This window comes from Lagenorhynchus albirostris, chromosome 11 (assembly GCF_949774975.1).
Source record: "Lagenorhynchus albirostris chromosome 11, mLagAlb1.1, whole genome shotgun sequence".
Taxonomy (NCBI): Eukaryota; Metazoa; Chordata; class Mammalia; order Artiodactyla; family Delphinidae; genus Lagenorhynchus; species Lagenorhynchus albirostris.
This window is the reverse complement of record NC_083105.1, coordinates 78,473,440-78,492,849: the sequence shown is the minus strand read 5'-3', so window position 1 is coordinate 78,492,849 and position 19,410 is coordinate 78,473,440. Positions and strand designations below refer to the sequence as shown.

Below are 19,410 nucleotides of genomic sequence, written 5' to 3'. Positions count from 1 at the left end.
TGATAGCTCAATTGTTATCAGACAGTTGATGGGTCTGCTTTGTTGCATTTGGGTCAATTTTGATAAAAGCGAGACAGTTCTTTCAATTAAAAAGAACAAAAGGGCGGGACTTCCCTGGCAGTCCAGTGGTTAGGACCAGGCAGCTCCCAATGCAGGGGGCGCCGGTTGCGGAACTAAGATCATCTCGCATGAAAAGTGGCGTGACCAAAAACAAACAACAAAACAAAAAAACAACACCAAACAATAGAAAAAATCCACGTTTGTTTCTCAGGGCTTACAGTCTGTTTCTCTTGGCTTATCTGGTTTATCTTATCTTGTAGGAATGTAAGGCCTTTTTTTGGACTATGGAATGAAAGTTTCAGAAAAAACCATTTCAGCTGCACTATAGAGAATGGGATAGAGGAAGGCAGGATTGCAGAGAGACCAGTAGCAGGAATTCAAGCAAGCAATCATAGGGCAGAGGCAGGAGGGATGGAGAGAAGCAGATCGATTTTAAAACTATCACTGGGATAGAATACAGAAGCTGGTTAAAAACAATAATCCTTGATTTCCCTGGTGGCGCAGTGGTTAAGAATCTGCCTGCCAATGCAGGGGACACGGGTTCGAGCCCTGGTCCGCGAAGATCACACATGCCGCAGAGCAACTAAGCGTGTGCGCCACAACTACTGAGCCTGCGAACCACAACTACTGAAGCGCCCCATGCCTAGAGCCCCTGCTCTGCAACAAGAGAAACCACCGCAATGAGAAGCCCGCGCACGGCAACAAAGAGTAGCCCCCCGCTCTCCGCAACGAGAGAAAGCCCATGCGCAGCAACAAGACCCAAGGCAGCCAAAAATAATGTGGCTTGATTGCTCATCCATTAAAAAAAAAAATCCTTAGACAAATTGATTTTTCAACCGGGGGTGGGGAGTGGGGGGGTGGGCGGCATGCGGGATCTTAGTTCTCTGACCAAGGATGCAACCGCGCTCCCTGCAGTGCAAGCGTGTAGTCTTAACCACTGGACTGCCAGAGAAGTCCCTAGACAAACTGATCTTGAACATCTATTAAGAATTATTACTAGCAAGAGAATCAGTGAGTGTTATTGAAATGAGAAGTTACAGTTGAAAAACAAAAAAGATTGTACGTGTAGGAAAATTATTATAAAAGGGATGACATATTATGATTTAATTACAGTTGAATATAAGCGTCATTAAGGGTTTGTGCTGTGTCTATTTTGCTCACCACTCTATGCCCAGTGCCTAGAAGTGTGATTGACACGAAGCAGATGATCCACGGCTTCAGAGTGGATTTTTTAAAAATCAGTATTTGACATTCCCTTATTTCCCAAATGAGGTCAGGGCGCCGGCTGATTTCGCACTTCCTGTCCCTTTAAGAAGCCCAGGTAAGGGAGAGAAAGTGCTGCCGGGAAGGAGGGCGGAGCAGGAGGGCGGGGCGGGGACGCAGGGCGGGGGTGGTGGTGCTGGGTGTTGGGGACCAGCTCTGGGGGGAAGTGGGACCCAGCGTGCAGTTGTAAAGAAGGCGCGAAAAGAGGCGCAAAGGCGAGTGACAGACCTGCCCTGTGCTTAGCTTCCCAGGACGGTGTTAGCACAGCCAGGTAAGGAGAAAAGGAGGACTGTGCCTGCCCCTTTAAGACTGACTCCCGTCCTCCTTCGAGGGAAGTTACGTGCTAACACTTTGTAACCTGCCCCTTTAAACCTGTCTTCTCACCGTACCAGTTAATCCAGGTACCAAGTGTCCACCGCATAATCACATATTCATAACGGATGCTTCATTGGTGCTGGCGTGGGCGGGGCATCATCGGTCTGCATGACAGGGTGTACAAAATCAATCATCTTGTATTTGCTCTGCTGTCTTTTCAAACCTTAGGCTCGTGAGATTCAAGGGCTGACCCAATGCTTCCCTATACGATTAGTCCAATGAGGTCAGGCCGTTAGAGACCCGTAGATTACAAGGAATAAACGTGGGCTGCACCCACTTAAGGTCTGTCCTTGGTTCACAGACAGACATTTTGCCCCTCCTCGTGTCTTGGTATTTTAACTAACTGCCCACGTTTAAAAGTGGGAGTTTATGGGTAAATAGCTGGATTGTTTTGAGAAATTGAAAGATCTGGCCACGTGTCCCCTGGCTGGCTCCTTTGGACTGTTTTGAAATAGTTTCCAGTTTGCCACAGCCCTTCTGTGATCTAACAACCAGCCTGCATCACTCATTTTTCACCAGTCTGGCCCTGGGTAGGCATTTGAGTTTGGGGCCCCTACTCTAAGTACTTGGGTGGATGTAAGACTATTTATATATTTATGCAGAACAGATCAGAGGTCCCAAACAACTGGGTGTATAATTTGTGCTTAAACTGCTCTTCCTCATTCTTATTTTTAGCAAGGTGTCTTTCTATTAAGTCCAGGTTTGGTAAAGATGACTCATCAGAGGTATTTACAGAAGGAGATTTGGGAGTTGATATTCTTTTATTACAATTAAATCCGTAGTTTTTTGTTTGTTTTGTTTTTGTTTGTTTTTAGGAAAACACCTGAATCTTGATTACATTGATGTTTTATGCTAGGACTATCTTTTTTGAGCAGTCAGTATAATTTGTATATCTCTAACCACAGTTACAATTTGGTAATCTGCACCATCTTGGCTAGACTTCATAAAGGCAAGAACTGTGTTTGCCCTGATAATTGCTCTATTCCATCACTAGAATCTAAGCTTCCTGAAGATGGGGACTTTGTTTATTTTGTTCACAGTTGCCAAGCACAGTGCCTGCTTAAAGGGAAGTGATTTATTAAATGAATGAAAGAACTTTAAAGGTATACCTTATTTTATGTAAAAGGCGTGTTCCTGAGGATTCTCTCAAAATCAGATGCTTGTATATTTGTTGTTATAAGTTACTAAAAAGGATTCTGTTGTGGAAAGGCATCTTTTAGAAGATTGGATTTTCCTAAATTAATGCACCAATGCTTTCACCTGAAATGAACTTGCACTTGTGCAGCATCTGCTACAGAGCTAACACTAACATTTTCTTACTATGCAATAGGATTTGGAAGTGTTGGTGAGCCTTGGAGTTTTCAGTGTTATTTATGTTTTTAGAGGTCCAGAGATTCCAGTTGAGATCAGTTTGGCAGCCAGACCCTTATTCTTTCCCCAGGAAGGAGGAGGAGGAGCAGCTGTTATCAAGAGCAGCACCAACAAACCTGGGCTTTGGGACAGGACCGATGGCCTTGAGCCCAGGTTGGAGAGCGTTTACATCATTTGCCATGAACCGCTGTGGTGTCCTTCGGAAGGCTGTGAGAAGCAGCGGTTTTCCTTTGTTTCCCTGGGGCCACTGCCCCTGGAGGGGAACCGGAAGCTTTTTGGACCCTGAGATGATAGCTTTCCTGGAGGAGAACACTGAAGTCACCAACTGTGGTAGCCTCACCCCTGAAATCCAGTTGCGGCTTTTGACCCCCAGATGCAAGTTCTGGTGGGAGAGAGCTGACCTGTGGCCCCACAGTGATCCTTACTGGGCAGTCTACTGGCCAGGAGGCCAAGCCCTGTCTAGGTACGGCCGTAAGTGAAGCGGGAACCTTTAGGGCTCCGCATATCCTTACTCTTTTCAGCCCCTTCCAATGCCTTGTTCTCCCTGCTCCTCACAGAAAACCAGAGTAAAACCCCAAATTCTTTTCTTAATTTAGAGCAGTTTAGGAAAAGTTTTGGGTTGTTTTGTTGCATAGCTTTACCTTCTGCTCCAAGCTTATCAAGGTGTTTCCCGATATATAGCTCTCTCCCCAAGAGAAATCCTAGGTCAGCTATCAAGACCCTAGGTCATGATCCAGAAATCTCACACTGTTCTCAGGTTCATGGTTCATGATGCATGGCCCGTGCAGAGTTCCTCAGTGGAGCTTAAAGCCCCAGTCCTTCAGGTTGCCTGGTTTAATCCTGTAAATATTGCTCCTTAAACCTTACACTTCCTCCATCACTGCCTCTTTCCAGGCTCCCAAAGGATGAGGGATGTGAGTGATTGGGACATTACTCAGGTGAACTCTGGAGTTGCACCTGCATTAAAATTATTTTTTAAAAAATATTTATTTATTTATTTGGCTGCGCTCGGTCTTAGTTGTGGCATACGGGCTCTTAGTTGCGGCACTGCCTCTGCATTTTTAAGGTTTCCCCCTTTCTAACTCCCCATACTGCAAAGGTCTTCTTTAGACATTTTCTCACACATTCACACAGTGCTTTTTATTAAAACAGCCACTGAAACAAAGGCAAGAACTTATAGCATTTTAATCTAGTCTTTGCTCTTAGACTGGTAAATGATTTAATCTTTTTATGCCTTGAGGTTACAAAACTGAAAGGAAAAGGATAAGGACTTCTCTTTCACAGGAATGGTATGGTCTAGCAGAATTCAGGTTGTATATAGTTTTAAATGCAAAATAAATAAATGCAAACACAGAGCTTTTGGAGAATCCTAAGTTCTGGAAAGCTTTCCAATATCTAACAAGTCCAATATTCTGGCTGTTGTGTTGCCAAATTTTCAAGCTTTATTTACTTATATCATTAAAAAGAATATAGTTTAAGTGATATCTATGCAAGTTGTTGTTTATCAACTCCAAATATAAGTGCCATCGAATTCCTTAAGAGACTTGTCTGAATCAGAGGTCACAAATAGGTGATCCACAGATGCGTTTTCTTTGGCCTTTACTTGTAAACTTAAAAAAAAAATCAGTTGCTAACATTTAAAACTTGAGGGATTGCATGTAAAAATTTATTTCAATTTGAAAAAAAAGAATCTCTGGGGAATTCCCAGGTGGTCCACTGGTTAGGACTCGGCGCTTTCACTGCCTGGCCTGAGTTCAATCCCTGGTCGGGGAACTAAGACGGCACAAGCCACGAGGCAAGGCAAAAAAAAAAAAAAAGAAAAGAATATCTGATAACACTGGATTTAAATCTCTGATAACACCCCATTTCTGTTGGGCAACAATTAGCTCAAGATGGGTAACAGCTGCCCCTTTAGACAGGGTACTACATCCCCGCCTTGCCATAGTTCCTTAGTCTTTTTTTGGCTTGCTGGATCTTAGATCCCTGATGGGCCCTCAGCAGTGAAAGCATTGAATGCTATCCACTGGACCGCCAGGGAATTCCCTCTGCTCTTCTTTATTATTACAATACTAAGGTCAAGTGTCAGTTGACATTTATTATTTCAGTGTTTTCCCATTCATCTTCACTTGCTTGGTAATTACTTAGCCCAGGTCCAAATTCTTTGGTTGAACTGGACTTTGATTGTACCTTACCAGAGAGGTCATTATAAAACAGTTCAAGCAGTAGGTAAAACCACTCTCTGTTGAACAATGAAAAGGAGACTGTGAATTTTGCATCTAGCTTACTGAGTCCTGATTTTAGCAGTATTTTGTCAGTCTGTGTTTTTGGTGCTTAGTAGTTTCTGGATCACAGTAAGTGCTCACTACTTCTAAAAAGTTGACTTGAAGAGCATGATTAGTCAGTTGTATGGAACTGCTCTTCACACCTGCCAAAGAGAAAGACCAAAATGACTAGGTCCTCTCTCTGCCACCTCTGCCCAGCTCTTAAGATTGACATTTTATCTCATTCTAGTCAGGCCAAACTTGCCAATGTTGGACCAAATTCTTCTGCTAAGTTTCACTATTTCTTTGTCCAGTCAATCCAAAGAAAAATTTTTGTACACCTCTTATTGACCTTCTTCTATCTTAGATAATGTTTTCCCTTTTCTTTCTAATTTAGGTATCTTTTGGATAATCCTGACGTTGTCAGAGGAAAATCTGTGTTAGATATTGGGAGTGGATGTGGAGCTACAGCTATCGCTGCTAAGATGAGTGGAGCTTTAACGATCTTGGCCAATGACATAGACCCTAGTAAGAATTTCACATTTTAAAATATTTGAAGCTCATCTTTTTTTCTTCCAGGATAAATATCTACAGATGCCTCAACCCATCATAGCCTAGCCCATTTCCATGTGAATCTTATAATCTGATATTGTGAACTTACTCAGTGGGACATTATCTGTGGGAATCCTGTGAGGCCTGAGTTGATGGTGCATTTTTCACAGGAGGACTTCTGTTTGTGTCTGGCAGATATACCAAAGTGATACCAACCTGGGAGCACTTAACTGTTGGTCATTGCTGGGCTAGGCATTTCCTGAAGTATGTAGGTAGTGTTTATTTGACCAAAACCCAAGTGAAGATAGGCCAGTGTCTTTGAGGGAGATTTTATTCCATTCGAACCCAAGTTGAGACAGGTAAGTTTAATTTTATCTGATTTTCTTCTAGTCTTCCCTTTCACTGAGGATCTAGCCCTTGAGGAGCTTTACTGTATATGGGGTCTCAGGTCCAACTTGTCATCCTGCTGCACAAGGCTTGTAGATCAGCAAATGTTCCTTAAAACCTCAACATTTCCAGGTGTTTGGTATTGTTTTATTTTCAGGATATTCATATATTTGAGAATTGCAGGAAATAGCTTATACTGGCATATACTTTAGGCTTCTTTACCTAAAAAAACAACTTTCAACAGAATGGGAAAAAAAACATATTGTTGGAGATTTTCTAGATTATTTAAATTAATAGGGAATTAAAACAACTTAGCATATACCAATTCACTATGTGCTTTTTTAAAGTTGCAGGAATGGCTATTACACTAAACTGTGAGTTGAACCAACTGAATCCTTTTCCCATTTTAACCAAAAACATGCTGGATTTGGAACAAGATAAGTGGGACCTTGTTGTGCTTGGAGATATGTTTTATGATGAAGACCTTGCAGACAGTCTACATCAATGGCTGAAAAATTGCTTTGGGGTCTACAGAACTCGAGTACTGATTGGTGACCCTGGGCGACCCCAGTTCAGTGGACATAGCATTCAGCATCAACTGCACAAAGTAGCAGAATATTCACTTCCAGAGCCCACTAGGCAGGAGAACAACGGACTGACAACAAGCACGGTGTGGGAATTTCAGCCTTGAGCTGTTGAAGTACCTCCAATATGGATATAGCTATGTTTGGGTTTAACCCTAAAGACTGTCCAGTTCAAAGAAGGAAATTTGTGTTAAATGGCAAATCTTGTTTCCAAAATATGAAGGTTGAAGTTTTGTCACCCTTTGTCATGTAACTTGTTCTGCAGTAAGCCAAATATAGAAATCTCTATCTGTAATTTTTTTCTAGTTTTACTGCTATAGGAATATAATTATAGAAGGCAATATCCACATGTAATTCAAGTAGCTGAGAGGAATTAGATATTTTAGCAGAGTCTCTTTCTATAGTTGAGGACAACTGTGATGTATCTTTGAATTAAACAAAATAAAAAATACAGAAGAATACTATATTTTAAAAAAATTATCTGTTAAGATCAGAGATGCAGTTGGTATGGTACAGAATACAGTAGGTCCCCTACATACGAACCTTCAAGTTGTGAACTTTCAAAGATATTAAAGTGCCCCTGTATGCCAGCTGTTGTACTGTACTACCGTACTTTTCAAGGTACTGTACTGTAAGATTAAAAATGTTTTATTTTTTGTATGTTTTTTATGATTATTTGTGTGAAAAGTATTATAAACCTATTACAGTAGAGTACTGTATAGTTGATTGTGTTAGTTGGGTACCTAGGCTAACTTTGTTGGACCTACGAACCCACTCTCGTAATGGAACTCGTTCATATGTAGGGGACTTACTGTACATGGGCTTCGGAGTGAGGCCACTCTGTCACTTTCTAGTTGGGATTTTGGGCTAGTTAAGCTCTCTGAGCTTTCATTTCTTCATCTATAAAATAGTAATAAAATTTAATAAACTGCACCTCAAAGGGTTATTATAATAAAGTATAAAGTGTGTAATATAGGATAAGTACATAATAGGGCATCAATTAAGAAACACAGATAAAGATTTTAGAATTTCCTACATACTCGGTACTGTGATACCTTATGATGCCTCTTTATGGTTTACTAAGGTCAGTTAGAAGTTGGTTATGCCACCACTACATGCCCCAGCTTGTCAGGATCTTATATATCAATAAGAACATTAGGACATAAATGAAAAACAATGTGAAGAATGTGTATAGTATACACTATTTATGTAAAAAAGATGTATGTATATACCTACATATGAATGTATGTGTAAAGAATGCATATTTACTTGTAGTAGATATAGAATATCCCTGGAAAGAAACTGGTAACAGTGGTTGTCTTCTGAGAGGGTACCAGGTGGCTGGTGGATGAGGGTGGTAGGGAGACCTAGTTCTTACTTTTGGGTCTTGTAATTTCGTACCGATTACATGTATTATATTTCCTATTCTCCAATTTAAAACAAAACGTGACCACGATATATGTTACAGGTATAAAACGCAGCCTTGCGAATGTACCGTTGACGCTTGTACAACCTGGGCGTTAGGGGTGCTGACTACCCCACCCACCCCCTGGAGTTGAAAATCTATGTATAACTTTACAGTCCGCATCCAAGTTTCTGCATCCGGGGATGGATCGTGTAGTACTGTAGTATTGAAACAAACCAAACAAAAACATATAAGTGCAGTTCAAACCCGTGTTGTTCAAGGGTCAGCTGTACTCTCGTGTTCTCATATACTGCTTAGGAATTGTTTATGACACTTGCATTTTGTGTTTTCTAACAATACACACACGCCAGTGGGATTAGGATACCAGGGAGACATGATCAGAGCTACAGTCATTCAAAAGAAATGTAGAGAAAGCAGTTAAGGGCAGGTTGTTGCTTAGGCAGGAAAACAGTATCATTAGGTGGGAGTTTTGGAGCTGGGTCACAGAGGATCTTGTGATCCTTGAACTCTGGAAGTCAGAGTTTATTACAACCCAATGAATCAACTCTTGTTGTATCCAATTTCCATTGGTCTACTGGGGCTTAATTATAAACTCAAAATTTTGATTCAGCATTGGTTAAAATCAATGGAAATGATAGGCTCCAGTGGCACTGGATGGCATTTGAGAGAAAGAGTTTTGTTGACATATTCTTTGAAAATTCAGGATAGTCTGCTGGGTATTGTCCTTCTCAGCAAGATAAGACAGAGAAAATTAAAGGAAATTATACTTTGGAGCACTGTTGGAAATCAGCTTGAAGAGGCCAAGAGTAGATTTAATTTTAAATATCTACATGGGACTTCCCCGGTGGTCCAGTGGTTGACAATCTGCCTTCCAATCCCTGGTTGAGGAACTAGGATCCCATATGCCGCAGGGCAGCTAAGCCCACGCATCACAACTACAGAGAAGCCCAAGCGCCACAATGAAAAGCCTGAGCGCCGCAACATAAGATCCTGCGTGCCGCAACTAAGACCCAACACAGCCAGAAATAAATATCTACAACACTGTTTCTGTTATCCTTTCTTAAGTATTTATGAGGAGGGCACAAGAAGGTCTTTGAGACGTCCAAATATTGCTTAAAATATTTTTAAATTGCCCATATATATAACAGTGATCCTTGAAATGACTTCATAGCATAACAAACATGTTTGTATTAAGACTCTTCACGTTTAAAGAGATTGATATAGTTGGATTAATTTCTACCATATTTATAACTTCCCTATTCGTTGCCTTTGTTGTTTCTTTTTTGTGTTCTACTTTTTCTGCCTTTTCTGGTTTTATCTTTTTTGTGTGTGTGCTGCGTCTCATGGCTTGTGGGATCTTAGTTCCCTGACTAGGAATCACACCCCAGGCCCTCGGCGGTGAGAGCACAGAGTCCTTAACCACTGGATCACCAGGGAATTCCCCCTTTTCTGGTTTTAATTGAGGATTTTATGTGATTCCATCTTCTCTCCTCCCTTAGGATGTCAGTTATATTTATTAAAAAGATTTTTTTAGCAGTTGCCCTAGAGTTTGCAGTGTATATTTACAACTAATACAAGTCCATTTTGAAATAAACACTGTACTGCTTCATGATTTTCAGTTTGTTCAGCTTTTATCTTGTGAGGACAGGAGTGATGACATCTAATCTCTGTACGCCACAGACCAGAAACTTGAAGTACGGGTATTACTTTTATTTATTTTCTTGTCTATTCATTCAACAAATATTTGGGTGCTTATTATGTACCAGACACTGTTCTAGGTATTGGAGATACAGCAGTGAAAAAAAGAGAAATAATTTGTCTTCATGAAGCTTATATACTAGGGTGGGGAGACAGATAACAAATAAAAAATAAAACATGTCAGATGGTGACAGGTGGAAAGGGGAAAAATAGAGTCTAGAGTGACAGGTAAGGGTGACAGGGATAGGTAGGATAGGGATGGGAGACCCAAATTTTAAACAGAGTGCCGAGAAACAGCTAAGGTAACTAGCAGTATAAAAAAAGAAGGTCAAGCTGCAAACTGCTTTAGGATGATGAGTCCTTTATAGACTCTACAAACCTGATACCTTATATCTTGAAACTAGTTTCCCCCAAAGCGGAAAAAGCTATTGACTTGGTTAGGTGTTCAATATTAAATCTTACTGAATTTGTCTTCAGAAAAATTTCATAGATGGAACAGGCCTTACCCATTTTACACATATATACATATGTACCACCTTTGCAGTGGCAATATATGTTATCTACGCTATAAACATATCACATTTATAAAGTAGTTAATAGTAAGGACAAGGAGTGGAGTTGAATATGTAAACCCTTCCTTCTAAACATATACAAGAAATCTACCATACCACACTTTCCCTGTTATTCACTACATCACAGTTAAAATAGGAAATCTTTAAGAAAAGTCCCACTGAGACAGGCTCATGGCACAGGGAATATGCTGAATTTGGGGATAGTTTAAGCACAGTATACGTCAGAGAATTTTGTGATTATAGAGAGTAATACATATCATTTGAAAACTAAGACCTGTGTGTTTATTTCACAACGTGAAACGAGTAGAGCTTCAGGATACAACCTCTGTGATGACATTTCGTGTTTACTCATTCTTACACATTCTTGACTGCAGTCTTTAAGGATGAAAGTTTGTAGATGAATAGCATGTATTTGGGAAAAGTAGCTATACTCAGTAACATTCATATGCTGAATGGCTAAGGTATATGATGTCCTGGATTATGACATTAAACTATTATATTTCTTTGTTTCATTGAAATAATAAATTCTGTGAAGAAGTTACAGGCCTGACGTTCAGCTTTGCTTTCTGGCCAGTGGACATTTAAATAATTTGGAAGGTAGCAGCCAAAAAATAGCTAGGTAGGTAGTTAATGCTTTTAGAAATACCTTTACTTAGAATTCTCCTAATGTTTATCCATATTGGTAAATTTCTCTTACAGCAGCTCAAATATCTAGGTAGGAGAAGGAAATTTCCAGGGAAAACAGGTAATTTAAAACTTTGCTATTAAAGAAACAAACACAATACCCTCCCCAAATACATCAGAGGGCATGCTAGGATTGTCATTTCAAGAACAATCACTCCTCAAACAAACTTAGAAATAACAGCACTATTAAAATGTTTAAGAGCCTGGTTAACTTCAAAGCATAAATCATATTATTGGAAAGCCAATCTCTAGATCGTTGTTTCCTGGGAAAGTTGTATGAAGATCATAGCTTTGATAAGCTTCAATAAGCATCAATAGACAGTCCACGTCACTTGCTTTAGTTTGTTTGGGCCTACTAATTGCTCCAAGACTTCTCGTGAATGATCTACAAAAGAAAACAATGACAATATATCAATTCACAGTAATCAAAGATATTGAATGTGTCCTCATGTATAAACTGGGGATGACGATAACTATTATATCTCATAGGGTTATTTAAAGGATTAAATGAGATGATATATAAAGCATACTATAAGCTAAAAATACATTTAATTAGTGGTAACCATCACTATTATTAGCTGCAGTAAACAATCATAGTAATACTTCTAAAAAACAGGTATTTACTGTTTTCTCTGTAATTTCATCTTAATTTCACCAACCAGAGAGTAACAGGGTTAAAGTTTCTCAGGGTCCTGGCAGGAAGTAGATGACACACTAAACTAGGGTGCTTGAACAGGTTTTAACTACCAAGGAGTGATTAAAGAAAACATGATTAAAGAAAGCCAACAGGTATGGTAAAACACCTTGGGAAGCTGCAACATGCCCATGAGGGTTAGGGGACAGAGTAGTTACTAAAACAGGACAACCTGACCTGTAGTTGAACATTTTTCCATGTCATATAATATTTATAAAACATGATTTTAAATAGATAACTATTACATGAATTCCTTGTAATTTAACCAATCTGTATGACTGGACATTTAGATGGTTTTCAATTATTCACAATATATAGCAGTGATTTTAATATAGTTTACATATCTTTTGCAAAGTCAGTTTTATAGTATCTTTTAATGCTTGTAATGTTTTAATGCAAAAATACTGCTAAAATTTTATTACTTTAAAAATTATTCAGGAGTTTAATAAACTTGTTCCATAGATACAACCTATGTTGTGTGTATAACATATCTCTAACCTAGTCTTGGGAAATTTCTAGTTTAGTCGTTCTCAGACTTAAAGATTTCGTAGACCACTAGGAAAAAAAAGCAGGCCCAACACATGGTTACTCAGTTTTATTTTAAGTAAAACAAAAATAAGCCAAAACATTAAAGATTTAGTGCAAGAAAGAGAACTAGAGAGTGTTTGGAAACAAGAAGTTATAGTTGTGAAACCAAAGGTTTACTTCAGCAGCTAATTTTTTTAAAAGCAGCTAAAAATATAACAAATGCAGTTTTCATTGTCATAAAAAATATCAGTTATTATAAAGGAAGTCTGTTATTACAGGAGATCTAGATTAAGGACAGGTTTCAAATAGGTTGAAAGTAAAAGGATGGAGAAAGATATATCATGCAGACAGCAACTGTAACAAAGCTGTAGTGGTTATACTAATAGAAAAGGGAGGAACACTTTCCACCTTATTCTATGAGGTCAGTATTACCTTGACACCAAAGCCAGACAAAAACATCACATACACAAAAAACAACAGACCAATATTTCTTATGAACATGTACTCAAAAATCCTCAATAAAACACAAGCGAACCCAATCTAGCAACACAGAAAGGGTTACATGCCATGATCAACTGGGATTTACCCCAGGAATGCAAGGTTAGTTTAACATCTGGAAATCAATTAATGTAGTACACTGTATTAGTTTCCTCTTGCTGCTGTAACAACCACAACCTTAATGGCTTAAAACAACACAAACTTATTATTGTACAGTTTTGAAGGTCAGAATTTCAAAATGGGCCTTCCTGGGCTAAAAGCAGGTATTAGGAGCTTAGCGTTCTTTTTGGAGGCTCTAGGGGAGAATCCACCTCCCTGACTCTTCCAGCTTCTAAAGGCTGCCACATTCCTTGAATTCCTCCATATTCAAAGTGAGCAACATTGGACAAAGTCTTTCTTATGCTGCCATCTCTATGGTTCTCCTTCTGTCTCTCTCTTCTACTTTTAAAGACCCTTATGATTACATTGCGCCCACCTGGGTAATCCAGGATAATCTCCCTATTTTAAGGTCAATATACTTGTAGGTTCTGAGCATTAGAACATGGACATCTTTGGGTGGGGACATATTTCTGCCTATGGCACCCATATTAATAGAATAAAGCACAAAAACGACATGATCATTTCAATAGACACAGAAAAGGCACTTGATAAAATCCAACATTCATGATAAAAACATTCAACAAACCAGAAACAGAAAGGAACTTCCTCAACCTGATAAAGGGCATCTATGAAAAACCCACCACTAACATCATCCTTAATGGTGAGAGACTAAATAATTTCCCCCTAAGATCAGGAACAAAGATAAGGATTTCCCTGGGGCTTCCCTGGTGGCACAGTGGTTAAGAGTCCGCCTGCCCATGCAGGGGACATGGGTTTGCGCCCTGGTCCGGGAAGATCCCACATGCCGAGGAGCGGCTGGGCCCGTGAGCCATGGCCGCTGAGCCTGCACGTCCGGAGCCTGTGTTCCGCGACGGAAGAGGCCACAACAGTGAGAGGCCCGCGTACCGCCAAAAAAAAAAAAAAAAAAAAAAGATAAGGATTTCTCCTTTTGCCGCTTTTATGCAACACTGCACTGGAGGTTCTAGCCATGGAAATTAGGGAAGAAAAAGAAAAGGCATTCATGTTGGAAAGGAAAAAGTAAAACTCTTTATTTGTAGTTAGGTAATATGGTACTAAGGAGTCCACTAAAAATTAGAACTAATAAATGAGTTCAGCAGGGTTGCAGGGCACAAGATCAATATACAAAAATCAATTTATTTCTACACAATGAACAATCCAAAAATTAAAAGCAGCTCTTTGCCCTTTTCCTGTTTGCCCATTTGGGTTCCCCTTTAACCTTAAAAGAACCTAATTATAGGAATGAGATCACTAAGCAATTGAAACTAACTCCTGACTTATGCTCTCCTGAACGCACATCATGCCTTGTCTAAACTGTTGATTCTTTTCCTAGATAAAAAGAAGTAAGAATGAAGAATTAAGCAGTTAAAAAAGTGACTTGCTTTCTACCCCCAACAGCTCCCTTAGCAATCCTACAGGCAGACCATGCAGGCAAGGTTTTCTTCTCTCTGAAGAAGAGTCAGCCAGTCTGCACTCAATGGAGAATGATGCAAAACCCAACCTCATGCCTCAATGATTCAATGAGATTCTTTCCCCCATTTTTCCATTTAAAAACTCTCATGGCTGAGCAGAATCTTTGGAGTTGGTCTCTGGACATGAGTTTACCATCTCCCCAGATTGCCATCTTTTCTTTTTCTTTCTTCTTCTTCTTCTTATTTTTGGTCACATCGTGTGGCTTGCAGGATCTTAGTTCCCCGAGCAGAGATTGAACCCGGATCCTTGGCAGTGAAAGCACAGAGTCCTAACCACAGGACCACCAGGGAATCACCCTGTCTTTTCTGATTAAAGCACCTTTTTTTTTCTTTTCTTAATGGTGATATCTTTTTATTTTTTCTATTATTTATTTATTTTTGGCTGTGTTGGGTCTTTGTTGCTGCAGGTGGGCTTTCTCTAGTTGCGGTGAGAGGGGGCTACTCTTCCTTGTGGTGTGCGGGCTTTTCATAGAGGTGGCTTCTCTTTGTTGCAGAGCACAGGCTCTAGGTGCATGGGCTTCAGCAGTTGTGGCTCGCGGACCCTAGAGCACAGGCTCAGTAGTTGTGGCGCACGGGCTTAGTTGCTCCACGGCATGTGGGATCTTCCTGGACCAGGGCTCGAACCCATGTCCCCTGCATTGGCAGGCAGATTCTTCTTTTTTTTTTTTTTGCGGTACGCGGGCCTCTCACTGTTGTGGCGCACAGGCTCCGGACACACAGGGTCAGCGGCCATGGCTCACGGGCCCAGCCACTCCGCGGCATGTGGGATCTTCCTGGACTGGGGCACGAACCCGTGTCCCCTGCATCGGCAGGCGGACTCTCAACCACTACGCCACCAGGGAAGCCCGGCAGGCAGATTCTTAACCACTGCGCCACCAGGGAAGTCCCAAAGCACGTTTCTTTCTACTGACACTTGCCTCTTGAATTATTGGCATATTAGTGGCAAGCAGCCAAACCTGCGTTCCGTTACAAAATGAAATTAAGAAAATAATTTCATCTACATTACCATCAAAAAGAATAAAATGGGGCTTCCCTGGTGGCGCAGTGGTTGAGAGTCCACCTGCCGATGCAAGATTCCACATGCAGCGGAGTGGCTGGGCCCGTGAGCCATGGCCGCTGAGCCTGCGTGTCCGGAGCCTGTGCGCTGCAACGGGAGAGGCTACAACAGTGGGAGGCCCGTGTACCGAAAAAAAAAAAAAAAAAAAAAAGAATAAAATACTTAGGAATACGTTTAACAAAAGAAATGAAAAACTTATACTCTGAAAACTACAAAACATTGTTGAAAGAAATCAAAGAAGATCTAATAAATGGAAAGATGTCCATGTTCATAGATCAGAAGACTTAGTATTAAGATGGCAGTACTCCCCAAACTGACTACAGATTCAATGCAATCCCTAGCAAATTCCAGCAAACTTTTTAAAAAGAAATTGACAAAACGATTCTAACATTTACATAGGAATTCAAGGGACCCAGAAGAGCCAACACAGTTTTTTTTTTTTTTAACATCTTTATTGGGGTATAATTGCTTTACAATGGTGTGTTAGTTTCTGCTTTATAACAAAGTGAATCAGTCATACATAAACATATGTTCCCATATGTCTTCCCTGTTGCGTCTCCCTCCCTCCCATCCTCCCCATCCCACCCCTCCAGGCTGTCACAAAGCACCGAGCCAATATCCCTGTGCCATGCGGCTGCTTCCCACTAGCTATCTACCTTACTGCGTTTGTTAGTGTGTATATGCCCATGACTCTCTCTCGCCCTGTCACAGCTCACCCTTCCCCCTCCCCATAACCTCAGCCAACACAGTTTTGAAAAAGAACAAAATTGGAAACATGTACTTCCCAATTTCACTTTAGCTGGTGTTTCTAAGACTATTTTGGCATTTTTACTAGTTATGAATATATTATCAAATATTATATGTAAATATTTGTTTTCTGACTATATTTGTCACTCTTCTGTAGGAATTTATTATTGTACATAAATAGAAAAACACTTTTCCCTCTAGTTGTGAGCATACAGTATATTTTTATGTAATTTTAAAAACTGGATGCTAGAGGGCAGTATTACATTACTCAAAGTCTCCTCAGGCAGCTTTTCTTTTCCCCATAAAAGTATACAGTATTTAGAGCAGTGAGTCAATAGTAGGAATATTCGATGCCTGTAAGTTTATTACGCTATAGGGAGAAACTGTGGGGTCTCTAAGTATTTCACATCTCTTGCCAGAATACTCTGTAGAAATTGTGGAGGAGGAAAAATAATTTTCTCTTTACCCTTCTGAGTTCTTGGCTGAGATCCCCTGTGACCAAAGACAGATACAAGAGAAAAACAAACAGAAGTTTATCAACAAGTATACTTCATGTATACATGGGAGATACCCAGGAAAAATGAGTGAACTCCCTGAGAGGGCCCAAGCCACCACCTTAAATACCACCTTCAGCTAAAGACAAAAGAAAGATTTTGGTGTTGTGGGGAGACCGGTTATGGGAAGTTACCAGGAAAAGCATAGTAAACAAGGGTAATGAAACCGGGCAGGACCCTGCTGGGCCCTCCTGGGTACAAGCCCCTCCATGTCTCCCACTTCCTGTTTGCAGAAAAAGCTTTCGTCTCCGAGGCCTTCCCCAAGTTCCAAAGAGCAGACTCAAACAGTTAATGATTAGAGAAGTAGAAAATGTAGAAACAAAGAAAGCAGGCAAGCAAGAAAAGTAATAATAGCTTGAACAATGGAGTCACACCTAGTTCCTCCTGAAGGGATAGAGATAACAATCTGACATATCTTTGAGTTGTTGTGCAGAAACTAGGACCCGCCCCCCCAACCAGGTGAAGGATGTTGACTACATGCTGACCACCAGCACACAGACCCCAGACTGACTGGAACCAGGAGACTGATGATTAAGATTCCCAGAACATCACCCTGTTATTTCACCACCAACCAATCAGAAAAATGTCCACGAGCTGATCGCACACCCTGTGACCCTCATCCCTAACGTTGCCTTCAAAACCCTTGACTGAAAGCCATCAGGGAGTTCCAGTCTTTTGAGCATCAGCTGTCCTTTCTCCTTGCTTGCACCCTGCACCACAACCCGGTGTCAGTAGATTGGCTTTGCTGCACACGGAGCAAGGAGACCTGATTTTGGTTTGGTAACAGTAAGATTCACTATACAGATTTAAGTCAGTGCCTTCTCCACTGAATATGATTCTGATTTAGAGTCACCCTTCCCTTCTTAGTACAGAGAGGGAGACACTTTACAAATGGAGATTTCCTTTATAAATGTATATTTTCCTTACAAAAGGGTAACTTCTACTGCTTTCAGAGCTCCTCCAGTGTCTGCGAAAAATTAGCTTAAAATAATCCTTACGCTAAAGAGGCATATTTTGGGGTGGCTTATTCTGCCACTCACCAAAACACAGACTCTCAGGACTGAAAGACTCTAAAGGTCGTTTATACCAATCACACTACTGATGCTTGATGTCACTCTCCTACTTCCTTCCCTTTTCTACTAATAGTGAAACCACTTGACACCAAAGGCTTAGGAAATTGCTCTACTGGGGAAAGAAGTAGAAACTGTGGATTAGGTGATTTAGGTTTTTACTTCCAGTTCTACTATTAACTATTTCTAAGATTTGGGGCAAGCCACCTAAATTCATTGTATCTCTGTTCCTTTATTTTTAAAACAAGGGAGTTGTGTAGATGACTTCTAAGGAACCTTTTACCATCTTTCTAAAAATCTCTGACTAATGTAGTTGGAGACCACTTTTTGAAAGAGGTTCATTACGGGAGGTTTTGGAGCCCCAAGAAAAAGAAGAAACTATGGGAAATATAAGTTAACAAACTAAGTTTTTCAAATGATCAAGGAAAATGTAATTTAGACATTTTTATAGAATACACAGTGAAAAAAGTGAGGCTGGACACATTTTTACAAACAATGATCAAGGTTCTAATGCGTCACTACAGTGTATGGCATAAAGAAGTTTCATAATTCTGGATTAGTAATGTATGAATAAATAATAATAAGGAAAGAGAATAATATAGGATTTAGAAAATAAAATATATGAAATTTAAAAAGTAGTTGTCCTTGAAGCAAGGAATCAGCTTTAATTACAGGGAAACTCTGAAGCAAACCACTTGTCTCTTTGTGGTAAATCTTGACATATTTATTATCCAGGAATCTAAGTAAAGACCTTGCTTGTAAAGTAATCAAGCTGATCCTTGAATCAAACAAATCCTCTGATATCATTAAAATCTGAGTCGATTAAATCAAAGTGGAAGATTTCCTGTTGGGTTTTCCTGCCTTTCAATGTAAACATAAGGACTCTAGTGCTAATTGCTTTATTGCCCTTCTAAAACCTAAACTTAGATGCCTGTGATTACTGGGAAACACGTCTAGATAATGATAGAAACTGAAATGCATGTCCATTGTAGGAGATTAATAAAACTGTGTGAGTTGAAATTACTGAAAATCATTGCAGACATAATTTAAATTAAAATAATTTAATACATTTAAAAATTATTTTCTGTTTCCATAATGTCTGTGATCTACAGTATTTTAAATAGCAGCTTAGGTTTTTGGTCTCTTCTGCAGAAATAAAATCAGAGTGCTTCTAACAGTTTCAAGACTTAATTTATAATGTGGAGTTTTGCTTACAGTGTGATTGTAATGTTAAGAAATTTTATAAAAACTTACAGTGGAGAAGATAAACCTATTAATTCAGGGAATCTGATGAGTAACTACAGTTGACACTGCCAATTTGGGGGTCAGGTTGCTTTGAGGATAACATAACACTAGAATTGCACAAACATATGATATACATACATTCTTTTTATAGAATATGTATCATTATTGTCTTATCTAGTCAGATGTGAGCAATCA

General features: G+C 39.9%; 2 protein-coding genes across 4 annotated transcripts in view; one reads left to right on the top strand and one right to left on the bottom strand.

The window, feature by feature from the left end:
* Positions 1 to 1,497: 1,497 nt before the first annotated feature.
* On the top strand, positions 1,498 to 8,282 carry ETFBKMT (electron transfer flavoprotein subunit beta lysine methyltransferase). Its single transcript, XM_060165210.1, has 4 exons — positions 1,498 to 1,594; positions 3,140 to 3,532; positions 5,728 to 5,858; positions 6,617 to 8,282. Exons 2-4 carry the CDS (start codon positions 3,207 to 3,209, stop codon positions 6,958 to 6,960), a joined length of 801 nt encoding a protein of 266 aa, XP_060021193.1. The 5' UTR covers positions 1,498 to 1,594; positions 3,140 to 3,206; the 3' UTR covers positions 6,961 to 8,282.
* A 1,695-nt stretch (positions 8,283 to 9,977) lies between these two features.
* AMN1 (antagonist of mitotic exit network 1 homolog) overlaps positions 9,978 to 19,410 on the bottom strand; it is a 73,256-nt gene continuing 63,823 nt past the window's right edge. For all 3 annotated transcript variants that reach the window (XM_060166607.1, XM_060166608.1, XM_060166606.1), the window contains one exon: positions 9,978 to 11,618. In XM_060166607.1, coding sequence (XP_060022590.1) covers positions 11,545 to 11,618 — 74 coding nt within the window. In that variant the 3' untranslated portion in view covers positions 9,978 to 11,544. The remainder of the gene's footprint in view (positions 11,619 to 19,410) is intronic.